The following is a 24,732-nucleotide window of genomic DNA, read 5'->3' on the forward strand; positions in this document are numbered from 1 at the left end:
GTATTATTCAGATCACATGAACAATGGGGCAAATAGATCATTATCTCAAATACCGGTATGTTAAATACCACTATTAGGTAAAGCTGAGTCTCTTGGCAATGTGCTAAGACAATATATTTCTGATTTACTTATTGATATGTTAATTCTTCCCTAAAATTTTCAAAAATAAAGAACTTTGAGTCCTTGAGAAAGTTCAATGACTGAAATGTTATTCAAAAATCATGGCTACTGACATGCCCAACAGTTCAAAGATATAATTCATGTGAAGCCCTTCCTTAAGTGAGAGCCCACAATGTAAATATTAATGTTATCAATAAAAGAGCCTAAACATTCAGTATTACAGATTCTCAGGATAGTTTCAGCTGATGGTCAGATGGACCCATAAAGCCCTTTGCTACCTCAAGGCAAGCTTGCAAGGTGTAGTGTGTGCCTCTTCCCCCACAGATAGTCTCTGCGAGAAGCATCTCGGGATACTCACATTCATATCAGGCATCAGAAACAAAGCAATGCCCCAGATGAGCAGAATTTTTCTGGAAGAAATCAGACTGCCAGTGTTCAAAGAAATGTGTTAAACAAAATTCAGATAAAGCCTTTCACCAGGATTTTTTTATTTAAGTCATAAAACCCCTAGATCATTCTCTTCTACCGTCTGCCTGAACAAAACAGATAAGCTTTCTGTCTTACAGCACTCAGATACCAAAACATTAAACAGCTCTTAGAAAAGACTCATAATGTGTCAAGGCATTGTAGGATTCTGTTCAGCTGTAAAATTAAAACTGGGAGATAAAGTAAAATACTTGGTATGATAAAGTACTGATGCTCACAGTGGCCTTTGCTAAGCATGTGTTCGTGTGTGTTCACAAGCAATATATCATATTGCCCATGCAGAAACAGACAGATTTAATCTTGTTCAGGCATAATAGCAAAATTCGAGAGAAATGAGACAAAATTAATTTTCTCTTTTCCACTGGATCATTCTGTCACATTTTTGTGAAACAATATTCACTCTCAGATTCAACTAAAATATCTGATTTCTTACATGTGCAGAAGCTAACTTGTGCATATTGTTTCCTCTTTCTTCCCTCCAAAACAGACAAGAAAATAAGAAAAAAATCCAAGGTCTCTCAGAATTGTATCATACACGCAGACTTTCTTAAAGTATTCATTCAGCCAGAAAATCAAGCGGTGATTCCAAATTATTTGGAATTTTTTCCCCCCCTTACATGTTACTTTGAGCCTCATGTCCGTTCTTTGTCTCACTTCAACCTCGTGCTTTCTTTCCTTTACTTCTGACCCATTATCTCTTCTCTTTTTCTCTCAGTACTGCCTTTTCTGGGATGGTCTAAGGCTCATTGTGCTTGGGTCAATAATATGGCAATTTTAGTCTTAGGAAAAGTTGCTGAGCATGAAGCTTAAGGGAATGGGAAATACCTCCCAATTCATGTTACAATCAATCAAAAAGACTCTATAGTGGAAGAAAAGATTATTTTTTTATGAGTATCCTGACACAAAATTTCAGAATATATGAACATATTAGAGGTCTTTAAAACTGCATGGACACATCTGTATCATCTGTAATTATCTCATAATATAAAGCTAGATATATCACTTTTGTTCACAAAAAAGCTGTCTGTCAATCTCAATTAAATATACAAAAGTAGGTCTTTTCAGTGAGGAAGTATTTTTAATTACTGCATTTTCCAGTTTAACTGCACTTCTGAGTTGCTAAAATAGCTACTGCGCATGTCTGAGTAAAGAAATTAATCCAGCTCATTCTGGACTTTGACCTACATCCATACACAATTGATAAAAATAAGCCCAAATTACAAGAGTCATAAGAGGTTCATACCAGGGCCAACATAGAATATTAGCTTTTTTTTTCCCTAGTTGCCTCAGAGTAGCAGCTCTTTAAAACTGGCTGTGAACTACATTGCAGTTACAACTCTTGTTACCCAGAGAAATCAGGATGTTTGCCTTCACGTTCTAACACACAGCCTGCTGCATTCAGTGTGACTTCCTCCTCAACTGCCAGCCTAGACACATCACCTGAACATAAATGATTAATGCTAGAAGTGAAGACTTTTATGTCTGATTACCTGTCACAATTTATTGGTAATTCTTTCTCTAACATCTAGGTCTGATTCATCTTTCATGTAAATACGGAGAAGCTTTATCAAGTTAACGGAGTGAAATTCAGTGAAAACCGTGGTAAGTGAGAGCCCCTCATTTTAAATTTGCAGATCTCTGAAGGCAACAGTGCAGGGTAAGATGGCTTTACACTGCACTTACTTGAGACCCATTTAATTGATATCAGACTATAAAAATGGGTCTCAAAACCTGCAAAACTATATTGATACTTTATATATGAAACTCTTATTTTTGAGTGCCAATAAATCCTGATATATTTAAAAGCCTCATCCTTTAACAATTTTCATAAAGCATATATCACCAATGACTTCTATAAAAAGCTGCTAAATGTAGTAATAGCACTATCTAAAGAACAGCATCAGCAGTTTTAAAATCTGAGCTTTTCATATTCATGTTCTCAACATATGAAGACATACTAGTCTCAGAATAAACTCAATTTGTATCATCAAAGCTTATATAAATACATATCACAAAGCACTGGAAATTTCAATCTATGATAGCTAGATAACAGTTCCACAAGATACCAAAAATGCAAGTGTCTTTAAGGATTTAGCTCAATTACTATTAAAGCAAGAAGAGTTAAGCACTTGCAAGAGGATTTTTTTGTTTTGGCAGGGCTAAGCATTTTACTGTTGTAAGGACGCAAAAAACAACCTGACTGGAATAGTTCCTGGCCAATGTAAATCAAAGGATCTCCACTGACTTCAAAAGAATGTGTGGATTTACATTACTTGGAGATCTGTCTATTTGTTCACGCTTTCAGATTAAATGTCATTACTATTATTAGGAAAAGGTCAAACCAAGTGTCTATGTTATAAAACAAAAATCTAAACAACCATTCAAGGCTAAAACACATGTTAATGAGAAGTGCCCTCTTTTACCACTCACAGTTTAACTTTCAGAACTAGGCACCTGAAATATTGGTCTTAACAAATCTTCTGAATGCTTCTTCAGAGAATAAGGCAAACATTTCTCTCATTTTGAAGAAATGTGCTTATTATTCTGGTTGTGATTTTAATGTAGATGCCGTGCTGCTGCTTCCATGTCAAGTTTTTGGGTGTGGAATCTTTTTGAACTTTTATGATAAATTTGTCTTAACAGAACTGCATTAAAAAATACTTATGTAACAAGTATAAAAAAAGCTTATAAACTAAATATCTGAAGTTCATGGTCAGTTCTTTATTCCATCCCTTGAACTCCTAGTAAGTTTCATAAAATCTTGGTTGTACTGTTATCTAACCACTGTGTGCCCCACATTCCTACCGACAAGTCCCAGTAGTGGAGGTATTCAAACCACTTAACTTTGGCAAATAATTTGATTCTAAGTCGATGGCCTTGTGACGAAAGAAGAACTTACAGGGAGTTATTCAGAGTATTTGGGTTAGGAACTTAAGCACTACTCAAATAGTCCTTTCCATAATGACCGCATTTCTATCACTGGGCAGGAACAAATTGCTTGTGTCAAAACACAACTCAAGACTTCCATCAGCCTCATTTCCAAATGAGGAGCCACAAAATAGATCTGTCTGCATTTTTACCACCGTCAGATTATCTAAAAAAATTACTAACCCTTTTAACACATATCTAATTTGCTTGCTTTGACTTGTGGGTGGTTGTGGGGACAATGTGAAAATGAAGTATTGGAAAGGAAAGGGTAAGAAGCCTATTTAAACGAACTGATTACACTTTTCCTGTGAACACTGCAGGCAGGGGAATAAGAAAAATACTAATCTAATTTTATAGTCATACTGAAAGACATTTAGCATGTTCTGGGCTTTTCTAGGAAAAAAAAAAATGACTACTAACAAAAAAAAGTGGGGGTTTTATTTTTGATTTTTTTTTACCAGATTTATGCTGGTAACCCAGGTATCTACATATATAGCAGAGGAGCTACATGGAACCTGTACTGTTCTGGAACCACATCAGTATACAAAGGGAAGCCAACTAAAATGGCATTAAACATTTATGTTGAGGGATTTGAATCACCCCCTTTATATGGAATGCTTACAACAAAGAAAAAATTCAGGAGCCAGAACTAGGTAGCCTGTATCCTGCATGCTGTGATGTAAGCTACACTTTTATACACTAGACATGGCATTGAGATTCTAAGTTGTCCTCTGAAAATTTATCACTTGACAGTGAAATCTTATTTACAGCCAGGAGTTGGAGAAGCCAATTAAAATTTTGTTTTGTTTACTTTTTTTATTAACTGCATGTAAATGATATTCAAACAGCTTACCCTCCCAGCATAATGCATAACAGTGAAGGTGGAGCCCAGATCCTTTGGGGCAAGGTTACCATTTCCATCTTTCGTGGAGGAATAGACTGTATTTGTGTCTGATGTATCCAGGTAAGACTGAATGCGTTTAGAAAGACTCTGTTCCACTGACCAAATAGATTGGCTTTCTTCATCCAGCATTGACAAAAAGCCTGATGGCTTCTGAAATGAAAAATAGATTTGTCTCATTTTATACAGGAGCAATAGAATTTCAGTTCTTCCTTGTAGAGTAACACAGCTTGTAATTTAGTAAACAGAAACATAAATCACCTCAAAAACAAAGGAAAAATATAAAAGATTAAAATATTTTTTTAAGTGTTCAAGGCATGTTCTTCTATAGGAAATGTAGGGAACAGTATTTCAGTTGCCAAAAATGGTCACTATTGACAATCTTTTAGAAACTGATTGTGTTACTTGCTTCTTAGAAGTTGTACTCCAGAAACAAGTTTCGGGCACTAAAGAAACTGTCAGGCTCACAAAAGAGCCTTGTCAGTCCTACGGCAGCTCAGTCACAATGCCACGGTGCACAGATGCTACACATGAATCAGTACAGGCAGGGAGTTTCTGTTGCATCTTCCTCAGCCCTGAACTGTTAGTGAACTCTGTGAGCCACTGAGCTGTGGCCTCTTTGACCTGTAACCTTGTCTGAAGATTCATAAATTGGAAAATGCAAGGAAAAGTTTGTATTTGTCTAACATGCACAGACTGTGAATAAACATACATGGTGTAAAATGGATCTGGAAACTACCTGAAAGAAAAAATCCAAGGCTGCAGTATGGTTACCAGGAGAATACATCGTTTCCATGGCAACTCCCTCTTGTACACATTCTGCTTGCTCTTGTAGGAAAAGCACCTCATTGATGTACTGGTGTATCTTCTCATTGGTCATGTTGACACACAGCTATTGTAAAATGAAAAGAAAATGAGTATTAGACATTTACTGGATAACTCATTGATGTAGGTTTTACTGCATGTCTAATATTGAATTTGATGAAATGTCAATCCACAATATGTTACCTCTCGGTAGGCCACAGATTTGGGAAGACCCAAGGGAAATTTAGATTTTAACAGCTATTACTATTAAATTGGGAATACACAGTTTTCTGCCTGAACAGTTCATTGTGCATTCCACATAAGAGTTATCAAATATCAGCATTATCAAATACAGAGCAAATTTACACTAATTCCATTGAATAAAGTAGGATAACTCTACATATAAATGGTTAAATTTAATATTCTTCTGCTTTTTGTATTCAGGAAGGTTATATAAATACAATGTGTTTTTAGGAAAAAAAACCCCTACGAATTTAAGATCCTGAGTCTATAGTTCAGTGCTAGAAAAGACAAAATTGTTTCCACATATAATGTCACTGAAGTCTAAAGCAGTCTCTGAAGAACTCATTGTGTTTTACCAAAATACATAAAACACCTAGGGACATTTTACTAGATGTTGCTCTCCATTTTATAGATATTCTAAGGGAAGGCTAGCAAGAAAATGGTGTTACATAGAAAAGTTCAAAGTTTGGAGAGATAAATAGTGCAGAAGCTCCTCAAATATTTTCTCTGATTGCCTTATAGGATGTAAAACAATAGATTCACAGAAATCTATTTTCAATTAAAAACAGGTGGGAATTGTATCAGCTTATTTGTGTGCTTTTGTATTTTATTCAAAGCTCACCTGCAAAAACAAGTAAATATTTAAAATCTTGTGGAATAAACGTTTTAACTGCTTTTTTGGCATTAAAGTGGAAATTTTAGTTGAAAATTTGAAAACCTCCTCTAATCCTACATTAACTATGACTAAGAAATTAAGAAAACAGAAACTCCTAAAAGGGTGGAAGAACACTTCATATGAGGAATGATACAAGGAATGCCTGCATGCATTTTCTTTTCAGTCTAAACCAGTCTCATATTTGTATTGGCCAGCCATTAACTGTATCTTCCATTAACAAAGCGTGCAAAAGCAATGGCACCAGCAAGTCATATTAAAAGGTATGAAATATTTAGATCAATCCTAAAATTACATGGAAGAGAAACCAATTAATGTGTAAGAGTTGCCTGAATTTTCCATTAACACCTCTTGTTAGTATAGCCAACTTGTACTTGCTATACAATGCAATGGGCTAGTGTGAAAAACAGCAAGAAGAAATGAGACAAAGCTCATTTTACAACCAAACATCTACTATTAACTGTCTTTACTAATGCATGACAGTGCAGACAAAAGACAGCCTCGAATAAAACCAGTATTTCTTTTCAAGTGGGATTTATAAACCTTCCGATTGTTATCTAGTTTTATTAACAATAGAAATATACACCTGACTTCCAGTACCTACTTATTTTGTGGAAAAGACAGCTTTTTTAACTCTGTGCAGGCAAAATATGTTTTACTGATCAATTCTGTAATTCCAATTACAAAATCTTTCCAGGAGCTTGTAAAAATTATTTTATAAGGCAGACAAGCTTATACTTTGCAGGATATGGTAAAGCCTTAAAATGATGCATGCTGTATATATTTTTATTTGCAGGTGACTTATTTAGAGAATGAGGTCATTCAGCATTACAAAGGTGTATTCTACAATAAGAAAAGCTGTCAAAATCTCTATAAACTTAAGCTGACTTTTTATCATGAGCCAGTCCCTTCAAATTCATTTAAAAAAAAAGGAAGTATTTGAGAACTTAACTGCAGCAAAATTACTGAACTACACAATTTGAGACGAAGGAAAGATTGTCTTAGACACATCTTCAAAAGATCTGATAAATAGCATTGGTTTTAAGTAGAAAAATAAAAGGAATAATATTTTGTTGAAAAATTCATACATAGCATGATTGGACGGCAAAGAAAAAACAAATTTTTAAATTCTACCAACCAGTGTATTATGGCATGCACTGGGGTGCTTCCTAGCAACGTAAACAACACCGTCACCCAGACTGGCAGGCACGCCACAGTGCCACTAAGGTACTGCAGACCAGAGCAGAAAGGCAGCTCAAGCACTTGCACAAACTGCAAACTGCTCCAAAGCTGCTCTCTCCAGCAGTGGCTGAGAGAACAGCTCTGCAGAACGAGAACCAGGAGACCAGCCAGGGACTGCTGGAAAGCAAGACATTCTGATCAGATCTTTCTCCATTTCCACGTTTTGTACAACATGCTGGGAAAAGGTAATAAAATGTTTCAAATTAAAAGCTTGACACAGGTTGACATAATAGTTAAAGTAGCTGAAATGTAGAAATGGGATGAATATGAACTAAACTAGCTTTGCGAACCCAAATTCTTTTGCTTCATGTCTTCTAAGTATTATATAAAACAGTGATGTACTTTCTGTCCAAAGATTTGAAAAGTTCATAGAATTACATTTTTTCAAATATGCATTTAACTGTACTCATGTAAATTCAATGGAAATATAACAGTAATTAAAAAGAAAAAAAAAGCCTCAAATAAATTTTTACCTAAAACAAATATTTGGAGAATATCTTTAAGAACTGTATTTGCTTTATCTAGCAGCATTACTCAACATTACCTACAACATTTTTGTCATTAATCATTGTTAAACTGTTCTTGATATGCATCTCATGGGCTCTGTACTATGTCTTCTAAGTATTTCTCTTTCTACCAGTCTTTTTTACCTTTACTCACTATCATGTCTCAGTGAAAATAAACACACCATATATTTGTCCAAGTCTTCTCTAAGAAGTCCTTTTAGAATATTATTAGAAGAAAAAATTATTCTTGTTCAAGTATTTAAAACAAACAAAAAACAAAAAAAAACAAACTAAAACCAACCACAACTTGCAGCACCATCCAAATTGTAGATTTTGGAAAATAACAGAGTGGCATTTGGCAAAAGCAGTAAGTATTCATCACATTAGACAGTGTTAGCTTGATCTCTCCTTTTACCACATTTGACCAGTTAGTACCACTAAGTACACTCCAAATTAAAATTTAGGCAGAATACCAAAACTGTACTGTGCTCTGAAGACAGAAAAGCAGCCATGACTAGTGACATTTTCCTGCTCTTCACTCTGTTCACTTTTCCTGCTCTTAGACCTATTTGAAAAAGTCATTACCAAAAAAGGAAATTTGAGGAAAGAAAACTTGGTACTGTCATTCAGTGAGGAAAAGATGGATGCAAAGACCCTTTGGAAAGCTCATTTACATCCTTTGGTCATGGAGAAGGATTAACTCTCCCAAGGAATGTGTATTCAGAGCATGGAGTAAAGCTTACAGCTGCCATTTCAACACATCTATCAGGCCCTAATTTATGGGCTGAGATGATGAAGCTACAATGTCAAATGTAATTTGCAAGGAAGTGCCCTAGCATTTCTCAAAAATGTAATTTCTAAGATAATGAAACACAGAATCATCATTTTTCTGAGGTTGAACTCAGAAAATATTTTTAAACCTAAGCTCGACACTCACTTATTTTCCAGAAGTATCTTGAATGCTGTTCCCCTTTGTATCTGCTACCCAAACATTTCCAAATCCTTTTCTTTATGTATAGTACCCATCGGAATATTTCTAAGGTATTTATTGCAAAATCAGAACCATTGTATTTCTTCCTTTGCATTTTAGGGCTAATAGGATCTAACACAAATTTCTTGTTCTCCATGCAGCTCCAACACAAATTCAGACATAGTCCTTCTACCTCTGTCAGAAGATCTTTAATTCACCAGGACTCGGTGTCATTTCTGGGATCAATTGCCATTAGCTGATCTGTGTTCCTCAAATAACATAAAAGAGAAGCTGGTGCTATGTTAAAACTTTACTACAGGTAGGTGTCACCTGAGAAACCTTCCACAAAGGAGGGTCTGAAGCACCCCTCAAAAAAGAGACAATTTCAAGACAAAGTGGAATAATTCCCCACCTGTTTTCGTAAATAGGAAAGTACTAAACAAACATACAAACAAACACAGTCACAACAATCTTTCCTTGAAAGAGTTTGGAATTGTTCTGAAACTGAAATAAAAAATAAAAAAAATCACTCATAATGCTGGCCAGAAACTAACTACTATGGGACAAAAAAGGATGCTACTGTGGAAAAGCAAGATGTCAATTAAATGTTGTTGTGCAGTATTTCACCAATCACAAACTGAACTGAGCTGGGAATCCCAATTTGAGATAAATTATTTTATTTTTGGCTACAAAGTGTCTACTGTAAAAGAATAAAGAAAAAAATAATTATTTTAATGTTAGGTATATGATAAGCCAGCTTTAAATTCAAGTAACACTAGTCTTCCAGTTGCTGGCTGGAATACTGGACAGAAAATAATGTCCTGCATAAATGGAAAAAGATGTGTGCATTGGGAAGGAGACCAAAGAGACTAAGGAGGAAGAGGAAGGAGTACACCATGACAAAGGCCATGAAGAATGTAAGATCCTCAGGAACTAGACTGAGGAAGAAAGTAAAACACAGGATTGCCAGGCCCCTGAGGGAAGGGAAAGGATTTTACAGCCCTGCTCAGCTTTTCCAGGGGTCCCCACCAACTCCTCGCCGATGGGCTCAGGCCCAGTCCCAGGTGATGCCATGGCAGTGCCAGCTTCCAGCTCTTTCTCTAACTGTTTGTGACAGGGTCCCAGCCCCATCTGGCTGCTTGCCATGTCAGGGCTGCTGATGGGCGCTGTTACTGGCCCTGGCTCTGTCCACCATGCTCCAGAGATGCTGCCCATCAGGGAGGGCATGGCCATCCTCTGGGTCCTCCTGTTGCCTGGCTCCCTGGTGCCAAGCATCAGCTGGTTCTCGCTGCTCCACAACAAGGATGTTAAAACATTCCTGTGTGTGGAGGCTAGCAAAACTCTGACTTAAAAATAACACATGATATTTCCTTGTTAAAGAGTGAATTAACATTGTAAGTACTGCCCATCATCCTATGGGGAATAAGGAGTACTCCAGCACAGGGAACTGCAGTGGAAAGTTCTGCATTAAGTCCCTACATAGTAACAGCTCAGTGTGGACCAGCAGCTGCATATTCCACAGAGGCAAACAGGACCATCGATCTATGCTCTGCACAGGCAAAACCAAAGAATGTTGATTTCTTCAGCATAAAAAAAATCTTGAAATGCTCTTTCAAACTATCCAAATGCAGAAACCCGACTGTGTGTCCCCTCATCAACTACCACTGAAACTGCAATGACTGTAGAAAAGTTAAGTCATGTGACTTAAGTCTCTTCATATCCATCCATCTACAAAACAGGCAGCATGACCTTGCATTTGGACAGCTAGAAGCAGTCTAATGGCTGAGACAATTAAATTTAATGTGAAATAATCTGTTATGGTTGTTTTGGCTAGGAAATATTATATGGCAGAAATGTAGTGTCAGCAGAGTGAACCATAGAAATAACATGCAGAAAAGTTAAAATCTACCATACTTAACAATAATAAACATAAGTGAAAATTCCAAAACAGCTGGGTCCTACGACCTCTTCTGCTTCACCATAGTGACTCTGAAGTGGAGTCCTGAGAGGGGCAGGAAATGCTCTCTGCTCTCAGAGCCAGCTGACTCCTGTTGCAGGAGATGTGCTGCAACAAGCTGCCATGGAAGCTGTGCCCCTCCCAGAGCTATACCGCATCACACAGATAATGTGCATGTACTTTAATGGGTATGGAGTTGAATGGGGGAGTCAAGAGACACTTGACTGCTCCAGTGACCTGCAGTACTAGTTTAGATAAATCACTTATATTTCCTAAGAAAAGAATAATATATACATACTTTTGTCTGCAAAACTTAAGAAGCCTACAGAGGTAAAATACCATGCAAGAGCTAAACATATAATTTAGCAAGAACTAAATACTTTCTTCACTTTATCACTTGAATTATATATTGGACAGAAAAGACTATTAGTGCCAATTTTAGTTTATTGTGTTATTGTTCTCTATGATGAATCTACAAGTACAGACTTCCATTTCTGTAGAAAGACTTGACTTTCAGCAGGGGGAAGAAAAGCTACTCTTACTTACTCTGGTTCTTCTGCTATAACACAGTTTTCTTAGAAACAACTGGGGCAAAATGGTACAGGCAACTATCCGTCCTGCTTATTGCTTGTTATATTCATCGGTCATGAGTTTGTTCAGTCTGTGGTCAAAAATATACTGTCATAAGTATGAAGATTGTAGCATTCCTTGACTGTACTATTTGGAGTTGTGCTCTTAAGGAGCCATGAATAAGATCTAACCTAGTTTTAAATTCTACTAGAAGAGAAGTAGATATCTTCTAGTTTTAAAGGGGTGCAGAATAAACTGTAAACAAATACAGTCCCCCTCAAACAGGGAAGCCTGAGAAAACATTGAACACTGGAAACTGCCATTGATATTTTTGGTAGAGTGCTAGTATTTCCTGAAATGACCACAAAATGAAGGCCATTTCTCTACAGAATTGGAAAGAGAAATTGTGCTCACTTCTGACCATGTTCCAGTGTGGCTGTATAGAAAGCTGTTTTGGCAGAGCAGGTATGCAGCTGCTCCAGGAAAATGCTGTTCCCAAGCTAATGATCACTTCTAGGAAGTGATTGTAAACTGTAATTGGGGTGAGCTAAAAGTGAACTGTAGTCATTTACCGTAGCTCAGCTGATGAGCAGTAAAAGCAGTAACTTCCTGGTAATTCGGAAGTTTTCAGTCTTTATCGAGCAATGACTCCTTCAGACTGTGACTTCTAAAAACATTGTTCCCCGTCTTTCAGCTTTTAAATTTCATACCAAAAATCAGAACTCACCTCACTATTGCTTATTCCACACACTTTTTTACTTTTATCTTAGAACTACATGTCCCATTTTTGCTCTTATAACTTATCACATATGTTCTATACAATAAAGGCTTAGCAATGCTCACCAAGTACAAGGAAAACTGAACACTTAATTAATAATGTTTTTAACTTCTAATGCCTTCTTTTTTTGCAATGGTCTATAAAAGTTTTCTCTCCACAAGCTGTCAGTCACATCACTTTGCCTGTACAATTTATCAGGTTCATTGTGTAGGCATAATTCATCTTACTTTTCTAGTCGTTTGACAGCTGTCTTCCCTTGCATTGCTCATGAGTTGTTCCTAGACCAATTCTTCATTTGACTTTGATATTTCAATATTCTAATGCCTTGTCATTCCAAAACAAACACTGGAGTAAACAAGTTATTCTACCTGGTTTGTCCATCTCTGTTTGCCTGAACCATCTTCAAACACAGTTTATTAAAACTGGCATGTGATTTACTATCTTATTGCTCTCTTAATCATGATATTAAACTGTCTATCTACCAGCCTGATATAAAGCACCAGAAAGATTCACAGAGCTACGTGGAATGTCCCCAGTTCTGAGCAATCAAGGGGTTTTAATTTTTATTGAAAACACTCACAATTATTTTTCTAAGAAAGCAGGAAAACAGATATCACAAAGTATGCCCTATCATACACTAATTTGAAAAAAGAAAAAGGTTCCTATTCCATAAAATTACCTTTCTAATGCCATTTTAAAATATGCTAATCTAAATGTGATTAAAAAATAATTTTTATGGCCCCACCACTGTCTGGCTGTAACATTTAGTGCTAACATTCGGAAATCACAGGGCTTGACACTGGGCGTGTTTGCAGACATGATGCAATGTTTTGCATGAGGAGCCTATCCCGGCTACCAAGACTGTTTATTGTAATGGTTAACGAGCCCAGGCAGGACTCTGAAAGAGGCTAGACAGCTAGAGACCTCCAGCTTTGAAGTTCAGGCTTTTTGGGGTAAGTCGGCATGATTAGTTTGTATCACATGGTGATACAAACGGCTTCTCTTCACTGATGCTACAACCTATCACTTCAGGAATTAGGAATCTTAATTACATCATGGAGTTCATACAAAAAACTCTCTACTTTGTCTTTTCGAGAATGCAGTTAAGTAGGTACTGAGATAATGACTCAGAATATTACTTAATATTATTCAACAAAATGCATTCAGTCCAGGTGAAGGGACAGTAAGTGTCTCTTGAAATATATTTATTTATGAAAAATAAAATAGAAATGCAAATTTGACTTTGAAATTATCATGATTGCTATGCAGAAATCATAAAATAAATTCATTTTAAGTAATTTTTCTTAGATCTTGTATTTTCTCTTCAAGCATCTTCTGTGGTTACTAAGCAGAAAATTACTTACCTCTGAAAATACAATTCATAGTATTTCATGATGTCAATTGCAGATCTTTTATGAGTTTCATGACAAAAAAGCAATGCACAACAGAGTCAAAGAAAAATAACCAGTAAGTCCCAAGATGAACCCCTCTCTTTTGAGAAGCGTTTAAATTGCATAGAATATTTTATTATTATTAATCAGGAGGCTTACGGTTTTGTTTTTTTCATATACTCAGCCTGTTAAAATGTTTTTAATTTTTCACTTTATATTTTCTCCCAAAGCCAGCATTCACAATGAGTAAATGCCTAGGAATATTGGTACACATCAACAGTCCTTAATCCAGCAGATGTTCAAGCAAGGTAGAACTGTAACAGCAAAAAGAATTTTGTGGAAGGGAAACTAGAATCTATTTTATTGCCTTCTTACATGCTCTTTTGAAGGTACAGGTAAACCCATAATGTGCTTTCAAATATTTGGAAACTGGGTAGCAATGTAAACATGCTATACAAGCTGAACTAATGTGGCTCTATGACTTCTGTTTCACTAGAAAGAGGAAGTTGAGCCATAAAACAATGGACTGACTGGGACAAAGAGGCAAATCCTGATTTCAAACAATAACAAGTCATTTGCTGCTGCTGATGCCTTCTCGATTCTTTTCTATGCTTTTTTTGTTCTATGCTTTGATTTTCTTCCACTGCACTACAGAATGAATGAACAACTGAACTACAACTTAAACACCTCTTTGAGAGTGTTGTATAGAGTCACTAATGCTGTCTGAAATATGTAATTCACAAGAGCTCTGGTGTTCAGTGACTAATGTTGAAGGTAGGCAAACATCTTAAAGAAACTTTGATATTTAAAAGGATTTTAAAGCATTAAGTGGCATAAATTTCAATTTATTTTCCATGGATGCAATACAATTTTTTGTAAAGTCACACAGAGGTGAATCTGCCAGTAATGGCACTTAGCATAATGCAGCATTTTCATTTCATTTTTTCTCCAAGGCATCTGAAGACCTCTTGCTCTTTCTTCCAATTCAGTGTATTCTCCTTGTACTCACTGATGTAGTTGAAGTATAACTTCCACAAGCATGAAAATAAACAACACTATTTCCCTCAGATTTTCTTTCAGTGCTGATACTACCCCTCTGCAAAATCACAATACATATTTACTATATTATTTTAAAATTGTCAACAAGACAAAACCCAGTATATAATTCATGCACATATAGGTATAATGAGAAAAAATTTTTTAAGAGAAAATTTTCACTTTCATGTATATTTGTATTCTGATCAAAACTGGTCAATTAGAGAATTAACAACAGGTACAGTAAATTCAGCAAAACATCCACACTTGCCTGTTCAAAAGTATTCTTTTGAAATTCTTCAAATCCAAAAATATCTAATACTCCAATTTCAAACACCTGGTCACTGGGAAAAAAAAAAAAGATATTACAGATAATAAGAATTCAAGCAAGTGAATAATACATCTGTTGTTTCTCACAGAAGTATTTCTGTTCTAGGACAAAAGCAGGCTGTATTTCAAAAACATGGATGAAATACACAAGCAGGCCATGTATAGAACAGAATCAAAATTCTACTCACCAACCTGTTATGCTGAACAGAAATAAAAAAGCAGGGTTCAAGATTACTTTAGCAGCCATGCTAAAAACTGTATTTGGAAGAGAAGGAAAAAATCTTAACTTCCTTAAAGTCCAGTTTCTAAGGTGATAGGTACCCATTTTCTGACATCAGGGGTAACCATTTCAGAGAAGTTTCAAAAATGCCTGGTTGCACTCAGTTATTCTTTCCCGTTTGTATTTCTTTGGCAGCCAGAATTGCTTCTACAAAATGTACTTCAAGGGAAACCTGTTAAGCACAAGTCCTTTCTGTGTCAGCATCAGGTAGAATTTTTGGGCTCAGGCTGCCCAAGAGGTTACATGTCCCAGGGGAAAGGACAGCCAGCGGTCAGGCCTGAAGAAGGCAGATGTTTCCTCTCTGTACATATAAAAGAATACTTGCTGACATTGCATCTAATATGTTGTGTGTCACTGCATGCGTTCAGGGAAGGGGTTTTCTTGTGGCCAAGTGGAAGGATCACAGCAGAGCAGTCAGCTAGGATTTGAACAGGAGAAATGGGAAAAGGGCAGAGGTGTTATTATCCTGTACTTGCTTGGGACTGGGTCATTGTAAACCTGATCTGGAGAGAAAACTAAATTCACTGCAGTGAGCAAAACTAGTATTTTGGGACATTCTGTTGCCTACTTTGCAACGATAATATTGCAGGCTGCTGGTTCTGAGATCCTTCCATAGTTTTTTTTCTCCATATTCTAAGTTTCCTATATGTCTAAATCTCTGTGCATATCAGGCTATAGATGTAAAGGAGAAAAAGGTGAACCACTGTTGAAATACAGGAATATAGTTCCATTGCAGCCATTGTAACCCCTACCACGTCATTAGATGAGGATCCAGCCCTCAAAATAAATTCCTATATAGGAAACTAACAAAATAAAATCATTTGAAAAAAATGCATATTATAAAACAAGCTGGGAAAAACAATCCTCAGGGGCAAGCAGGAGCCTTTTTCAGAAATCATGCCCAAGAAGTTTGTCTTCATTTCAAAAGCACACTAGTTCAATGCACTACTGATTGTCACAGGACTAGCTGTGTGCATAAATGTCAGACAGAGATTGTTACATAATAAATCTAGTCCAGAATGGCTTTGTTGGGCAGCAGAGGTTATCAGGAGGTCGATTAGCCTCCAAGAGAATTTCTACAAGAAAAAGCATAAAGCTATATCACCACCTCCATCTCTAGCAATGAGTGCAATTTAAATTGGGTTTTAAAATGTAAGCCTCATTCACAACTGCTGCTGATTAGAGATGGAGGGTGTATATTCCTTGTCACAATGTGTTTTCAACAAAACCTTTTCATTTCAAGAAAGAAGAATTAAATGTTTAAAAACAAACTACCTCAGAGAAACTAGTATTGAAAATCCAGAATTACCATATTATTTAAACAGGTTTTGGAAAAAAAAGAGAAGCTTGAAATTTCAGAATACTTGATAGGTTTTCACTCTTTTTTTTTTTTTTTTCATTTGTATATAGCCTTCCTTGTAGGAAGGCAAAACATGAACTGCTATGTAACATTGTACAACAGCTGAAATATTGCATTATAGTTCACAATTTTTAAGAACTACTTAACACAGAACAGCTTATCCCTTCTCTTTCTGATTCAATTAATAGATTTGAGACAGGATGGTTTACATCCCAGTTGAGTCCATGACTGTTATTTTGTCAAATTAGTCTCTCTTACTTTCCCTCAAGGAATATATAAACATTTGCATAAGGAAAAGGCCAATACAAACTGACTTAATAAATTATTAAAAGTCAGGTAAAACAGGAACCTGGTCCTACGTTCCAAAATTCGGGGTAAAAGCCTTAGCAGACAGCTTATTGCCTACCTCAAACAACATTTTGTATCAAAACTGTGATATTTGTGAGAAATACCCTGGCTTGCTGGAGATGCATTTGTTGACAGAAAAACATGTAGTCTCAGTGTTTCTATGAACTCCTCTTGATAATTTTGGTCTAGTGTTATTAGGAGATGCACACAGCACATTAAAAGAGCTGGAGGTTTTACATAATTAATATCTTGCCTAGGGGGCAAGTATAACAGAGCTAGGCTTTGTATCCTCTACAACAGCGACATTTTACTGTTACATTGTGCTATTTATGCGCAAAATCTCTACAACCATGATAATAATCTTCTGTATTAAATTATTGCTCAGATTTTGAAAACTAAGTAACAACTGACAACACAACATCCAAATTAAAAGCACTGCTTTATATATGACTGCAAATTACTTTGCTTTTTAAATCTTTCTTCTTGTCTTTCTTTTTTTCATACCACTTTTCTTGCCAGAAGGAAGTTCCCTATATGTTTTTACTGGCTAGCTGTCAATCATATTAATTCCAGCAAAATTACTTTCCTTAAATAATCATACCAGAGATTCCCAAGGCAAAATAAAGCATGAATGGTTCCATGTTTACAAATGAAAGGGCATGTCACTAGTGTCTAAAAGAAAAAATATTAGAAAAAATCACTTTTTGTTCTGAAAGATTTCCTTATTTTATTATTTTATCGTTATTAACCATCACTGACACATTTCTTCATTATGTTTCAGATATTTAATATTTACTATGTATAACTAAAACAACTGTAGTTTTACTGGGGACTGAGACTTTGATTTCAAGTTTGACAATACTTCCCAGAATAGAAACTAGAAAAAAAGGAATTTGCTGCGTGAAGATGTTTGAAGAACTTTATCTCTTATACCAGCACACAGGTGTGAATACTTAAAAACAAGCATGGATGTTCACTATAAATAATTTTGGTTTTCTAATTCACACAACAGCATTTCAGCTTACAATGTTTTTCAATGTCTCCAGTTTTTCCTTTTTTCCTCAGAACATCTCTGTAAAGATACCCTTATAGACTAGAAATACCTTTTTGATCTGGTACACTTAACAATTGTATTATAAAGAAACTACATAAAAAATCCTGGCAACTCCTGAAAACAATACACATACAGAAGACATCCTGTCTGATAATTACCACCTTGGCAGAGATCTTGCCATTCATCAAGAGATGCTCTTGAACCATTTGCCATTCCTGGCAAGGCAAACAGGACTCCCTTTACAATATGTCTGACCCAGTGCTGCAGACGAACCTACAGAACATTATTTGTTCACTTTTTTTCCATCCCAGATGGTTCTTAGCTCCAAAATCAGTAGGGTTCATTCCTTTTGTTATCTTTTGCAATCTGCCAGAATAAAGCAGTGAGATGAATCTGTTGTGGGAGGGTGATCTAATGTGCCTTTTCACCTGCCCAAGATACAACAGATTTTGCTCTTCCTCCAACTTCTGCCAGTAATGAGGAAGGCTTATGTCTGATCTTGATAAACTGGAAGTGATACTGATTAATGAGGAAATATTTCTCTGATTAGATGAAGCATATAGTCTAGCCTTCAAATGAGGTCCCTCAGAATCCTAATTAAGAAACTCTCAGTTTTCCCAGGGGAACAGATTATACCTGTTGTCACAAACACAGTTCTTGAAGGGAATAGGCTGAATGCTTCCAGTTGGATATGTTCATCTCAAACAATTACTAAACAAAACTAGTTTCTGAAACTTTTGAGGGAGATTTTTCAATAGTCTGAGATTTTTCCTGAGATTTGGTGTCGTTGCCATGTCTCTCGGGTATCTTGCTCATCAACTGTAATTTTTCTTTTAGTACTACCTTACACAAGTGTGAGTGGTATATATAGAGATGGTGGCTGGACATATCACAAAGAAACACTGGCTCCATATCTGACAAACACTTTTTTGAGTGACTTGACAGTTATGGCAGGAAGCAAGAAGTATATTTGCCAGTGGGCTCAAGATCTACAGGTCTTTCATTAGTAGCACGTACTCTTCTTCAGTTTTTTCAAGTCATATTTGTTCTGGGCTTTAAAAAATGGAATTATCTTGTTTAATGAAACATTGGAAATTATCCAGAATGAAGCAGATTTCAAATTATGATATTATGTACCATATTAGATTAGATGCTTTGTACTGTTTGTCAGTTTTAAAAGATTTCCCTACCTCCACATACAGAAACAATTCTCATTATGCTGTGGGTTCATGCTCTGAATAGGAAGTTCTTTCCCTCCTTCCTGCACTCCCAGCAACCTTCTATTGAGTCCAGTAATAGACAAATAAATGTTTTAGGTTTTTTTCTGATATTTTTTCTGAAGCTGAGAAGATTTCTGTTCCAGAATATCTTGTTCTATAAATTAGATAGTGTACTAAGAATTTTGTAAATGAGACTTCTGACATCTTTCCTTTGCCCAAATAAATGTTCCTACTGCTGCTACCCTTTGGCACTATTTGAATTTTGATGGGTACAAGAGTATACAGTCAGAATATAAAACTTTTCAGAAACTACCTATTTAGAAATATTCTGTATGCTCTATTTGCAACAGAATTCTATGGCTGACCTAGTGATACAGACAGAAAGTACAACAATGCCAGCTTTCTTTGTTTGTCTGTAATACTGCCACATAAGAATCTCAGAATGGGTCAGGTTGGAAGTGACCACAGCAGGTCATCTGCTCCAGCCTCCCTGCTCAAGCAGGGACATCCCAGAGCACATGGCACAGAATTGCATCCAGATGGTTTCTGAATATCTCCGGTGAGGGAGACTGCACAACCTCTCTGGGCAACCTGCATGGCCACCCACACTGTAAAAAAGTTCTTCTTCATGTTCAGGTGGAGCTTCCTGTGCCTCAGCTTCTGCACATTGCCTCTTTTACTATTGCTCAGCACCACTGAGCAGAGCCTGGCTCCATCCTCTTGACAACCTCCCTTCAGAATTTGTAGACAGTGATGAGATTCCCCTTTCAGTTGTCCTTTCTCAAGAATAAACAGGCCCAACTCTCTTTGGACTCTCCGCATAAGAGAGATGCTCCAGTCTCTGAATCATCCTTGCTGCCCACTGTTGGACCTGCTCCAGGAGTTCTGTGTCTCTCTTGCCCCGAGGAGCCCAGAACTGGACACAACACTCACTTGGGCTAAGTAGAGGGACACAATCACCTCCCTTGACCTGCTGCCAGTGTTCTTCCGAATGCAACCCAGGACACCATTGGCCTCCTTGGACAGGACACGCTGATGGCTTATGGACAGCTTGTTGTCTACCAGGACACCCAGGTCCTTCTCCACAGAGCTGCTTTCCAGCGGATCAGCCCCCACCCTGTACTGCCGGAGGAGGTTGCTCCTCCCCAGGTGCAGGAACCTGCATTTGCCTTTGCTGAATTTCATGCAGTTCTTTTCTGTCCATCTCTCCACCATGTTGAGGCCCTTCTGAAGGGCTGCACAGCACTCTGGGATATTGCCCACTCCTCCCAGCTTCGTGTTGTCACCAAACTTGCTGAGGAAGCATCTGTCCCATTGTCCAGGTGATATATGAATAAGTTAAACAATACTGGGCCCAGTAATGGGTGACTGCTAGTGAGAGGCCTCCAGCTAGACCCAGACCCTCTGGGACTTGCTGTTCAGCCAGGTTTTAGCTACCAAATATGTATCAGCTTTTTATCAGGTTTTATCTACAAAGAGAGAAAATGTTTTCTAACTAGCTGATAAAATAACATGCCTTCAACTTACTAGCAGGCAGGGAACACAGTATCAAGATTTTCTCAAGCCCATATACCTAATTAGCTTGTTTTCCATGAGAAAAGAAAAACAATATTTCACAAGAATTCACAGGCATTCTTAAATCTCCATAAAGAGAAAGCTCTCTTGCAGAATGAGTCAGGAATTGTTAAAACATTACCTTAAGTCATTTCATTACTCATTTGGATCACTAGATCCAACTTTGCCAATGTGCAATCTATTACCTCAAAATGTCACATTAAGGCAACCATGAATCTACAAAACTGAACATCAGCATACTTATCTAAATGAAAGTAAAACAGTGGTAAACTTCGAAGAGTTAAGAGTCTTAGGAAGAAATTCACCTAGACTATTTTGATAATAATAAAATCACTAGAATAGGAAATCATTATATAGATCAGTGAAGACAAATATCAACAATTAAAAAAGATAATTATAAGCACTTGTGAGAAATGTTAATAGCTTTCTTCTAATTCTACTCTAGGGGCCAATTAAGTTTTTTTTAAATAATATCAGAATGAATAAAGTAAAAAACCTCAGATCTTGCAACCAGTCTAAACTAGCATGTAGGGTTATAATTTAGTTAAAACGAGACAAAATTTTAAGTTTTTATGAAAGAGAAAAACATTTCTAAAGGTGTGTTTTCTCACTTAACACCATTATTAAAATTCTTGCTTTATACCTATTGAGTAGTATTACAAAGTAATGAATTTTCTGGATTCTGGCAACACTTTTTATTCTCTATACTTCATACCTTTAGAGCTTGTTCTTTGCAGCTTGTCACAGCATCATCTTCCTTCGCTTAGATTTAATGATAATTATTGCTTTTATTTTGACTGAAATCTGTCACAAACTATTTCATAGTAAATATAAATCAATATTAAATACCAAAATCAAGTATTTCCACCATAAAAGTTAAACAGAGATAACCAGTTTCCTCAAAAATGCTAAGATCAAATGCTTCTTTTAGAGTTACTAAGCCAATAAATCTAATTTTATTGCTTCATAAATTCTCCCTGAAGTGTGATGGAAATGCAGCTAAACTGCCTCACAACAAAACAAGAAAACTGATTTAGAAAACTTATTCCAGGTTTCTGATCAAGGCTTCATTCCATCTGATAAGCAGTAATTCTGTCAGTTTCCAACCTGGGAACACAGTGTGGCCTGGAATGTATCAGACTTATCTAGTCATGTAAGTTAATGTTTTTGGTGGATCTTTAAGGAGAGGTTTATTAAAACTGCACCAAATTGGAGATACAATGCTGCTAATTGATAGTTACTCAGATGTATTTGAAGTAACTCTGACCCACAAATCACAAATTCATTGCAGTAATCCAGTTTGCACCTAGAACTGTTCTGTGCCTTGATTTATTCCTCCAAGTTAAGCAATATGATTAGGATGGACCAAAAAAAAAAAAAAAAAGGGTGTGGGCCACATTAACTGAGGTTCAAATATTAGTGTAGGATGATCAACTTAATTTTCACTTAAAATAAGCTACTTAGCTTCAAGTTTGGAAAGGGAATGAAGCTGATTTTGGCCTGATAAAATTTAGTATATCTTGTCAGTACTGCCAATTAATCCTGAGCTGGTTAGCTTTCTATAACCAGCCTAAATGAAGAACTGCCCATTTTCAAGCACAGGTATAATATGTGGCCACAGTAGACTATAGCAAATTCCTCACTTCTGATACATCAAACAGCTGTCCTGTTTTAGCTGTAACTTACAACCTCACAGAGTCTTCAAGTTACTTCACAGGTAGAAATAGTTTCACTGAGAAATATTTTCACAAGGTAGAAGTCACTTCTTCTACCTAGAGATTGCACTAAAAGGAGAGTACAAGGTAATACACAAACAACTTTGACTTTCATTGTTTGAAGATCCTACGATATCTAGAAATCATAGGTTTATATTAGCAACAGAGATACACAACACCTATTCTGAAAGACTGTGAGATATAAAATTTTAAAATTACAGACTGAAAAATTATTTCAAATAATTTTAATATATTTTTAATATACCAATTCTAAATTTCTCTCTCAACAACCACTACAAAAAAAACTCACTAGTTAGAAATGCCTGAGCTAGATTGTTGTCTGTCACAGACATGCACTGAGCTAAGCCTCTGTTCCATATGTCCCAGGAATGAATGAGGAAGAATTGTGACCTCATGCCTTTCCTTATTATGAACAGAGTATGACAAATTAGGACGTGGATTGGAAAATTGCTCTAGCTTAGTGTCACAAACAGACAAGAAAAATCATTCCATGTTACTTCTGATTGCCTGCAGCAGGAAGTGAGCAGTGTATATACACCACACACTCTAGTGGCGTATGTATAATGACAGATTTTAGGTGTAGAAAGCTGAGTTACTCAGGCATGGAACCTTTTTCTCTTAGCTACACCCACAGAACAGAAATGTGATTTGTCACTGATTGGTCTATGAATAAGAATAAAAATAAGATTCTGAAGTCCCTGAACTCCAAAAGAGTAAGAATTTGTCCTATGCAGCCATGGAGATACGATATAAAGAAAACTTACTTATGAAAGTCTGTCATTAGTGGATTACCATTTACCAAGAATTCCAAACCATTCGTATTTCACGTTCATAAGAGAGCTCAGCTGAGCATATGAGCTGTTGAACTTTGATTAAGTCACATGCATATGATCATCTAATTACGTCTACTGTCTTAGTTTGTTACTTTGATTCTACTGAGATCTCCTCTTTTTTGTTGTTCCTTTAATTTGTTTCTGGACTGCTCCACTGATGCACATTAATTAGCATTCATTTTTCCAAGAAACCACGCTGGATAGCAACAGCACCGCATTTAGAAGATGCTAACCTAGAGAACATTCTTAGAACATTTAATTCAGTTAAGTTTAAACGTTCATTTGAAGGCCTTTGAATAAAATTGTGTTTTTAATACCCTGTGCTAAGGTCACTGTTTTGGGAAGAACAAGTGTTGGGGTCTCCCCCCCTGCCATGGAGCCCTGGGAGATGGGCCCTGGGGGGGAGACACGGGGTTTCCCTGCCCCTGGTCAGCTTCATTCCCCATTGGTTGGTTTGTGTTCCCGTGTGGCCAAGGACCCTCGGGTCCTGTGACTGCAGAGTTCCTGAGCAGAGCCCCGGCCATGCAGCTGGAGAAATAAACATCTCTGAAACATCTACCACGAATCTGTCCATATATACTTCTTTTCCACGGGACTCCTGGTTTGATTTATTTTTGTTACGGTAATCCCCGCTGTAACAAACAAGTATGTTCTGCATTAAAAAAGCAACAAGCAGCATTTTGCATGTTGAAAGACATAGCTCATTCTGTGTTGTCAAGTCCTAAAAGGCTACTAATTGTAACCACCAATCTAGATTACTGCAAAATCTAAGGCCCCCTATATAAGCAAAGAAATAAACAAATATGTTACAGTAGAAACAACTAGAAGGAATGGCCAGTGCTTTAAAGACCCAAGTATCACTGTCATGCTATTATAAAATGCTTTAAAACATTATCAGTGTGCATTAAATTCCACCATTTAATGGAATCCTGTTTCTTTTATGGTTCTGAATTTGAACAGATAATGGAACACCTAATAGTTTCCAATGGCACTCCTACCTGCCACTCTCATCTTGATTTTGAAGGTAGCAGTTGATTGTGTTGACTAAAAAGCTAAATAAACGACCATATAGAGATTTCGCCAAGAGATCCCGGTAAAAATCTGCAATCTCTATAGTGTGCCTCCGAACAATTGTGTCTCCTAAAAGAAAAAGCAGAAAATAGAGATGAAAGTGTGTTGTAAACTTTGCCTTAAGTAATTTTAGTTACAATAAATTTAGCTACTTCTCCTTTGCCAAACATTTACATGGTGTTAGCTTTTTTCTGAAGCCTCCAGTGCAAGAGGAGAAGACTGTCAACACTCAAAACATTTTTAGTTTGGAAATACATGCCTTTATACTTTGTTCAAAAAGTATAAAGTACCACATAGAGTATGAGTACCACATAGAACCAG

The 24,732-nt window shown here is 36.6% G+C and overlaps 1 protein-coding gene across 4 annotated transcripts in view; it reads right to left on the minus strand.

Annotated features, from left to right (window-relative positions):
* The window catches only part of MYO16 (myosin XVI), a 371,250-nt gene that overhangs the window by 93,700 nt on the left and 252,818 nt on the right, over window positions 1-24,732 (minus strand). For all 4 annotated transcript variants that reach the window (XM_017737061.1, XM_008635875.2, XM_017737062.1 and 1 more), the window contains exons 20-23: window positions 24,339-24,480; window positions 14,876-14,948; window positions 5,175-5,327; window positions 4,388-4,588 (exon numbers count right to left, since the gene is read on the minus strand). In XM_017737061.1, coding sequence (XP_017592550.1) covers window positions 4,388-4,588; window positions 5,175-5,327; window positions 14,876-14,948; window positions 24,339-24,480 — 569 coding nt within the window. The remainder of the gene's footprint in view (window positions 1-4,387; window positions 4,589-5,174; window positions 5,328-14,875; window positions 14,949-24,338; window positions 24,481-24,732) is intronic.

This window comes from Corvus brachyrhynchos, unplaced genomic scaffold (assembly GCF_000691975.1).
Source record: "Corvus brachyrhynchos isolate BGI_N302 unplaced genomic scaffold, ASM69197v1 scaffold83, whole genome shotgun sequence".
NCBI lineage: Eukaryota > Metazoa > Chordata > Aves > Passeriformes > Corvidae > Corvus > Corvus brachyrhynchos.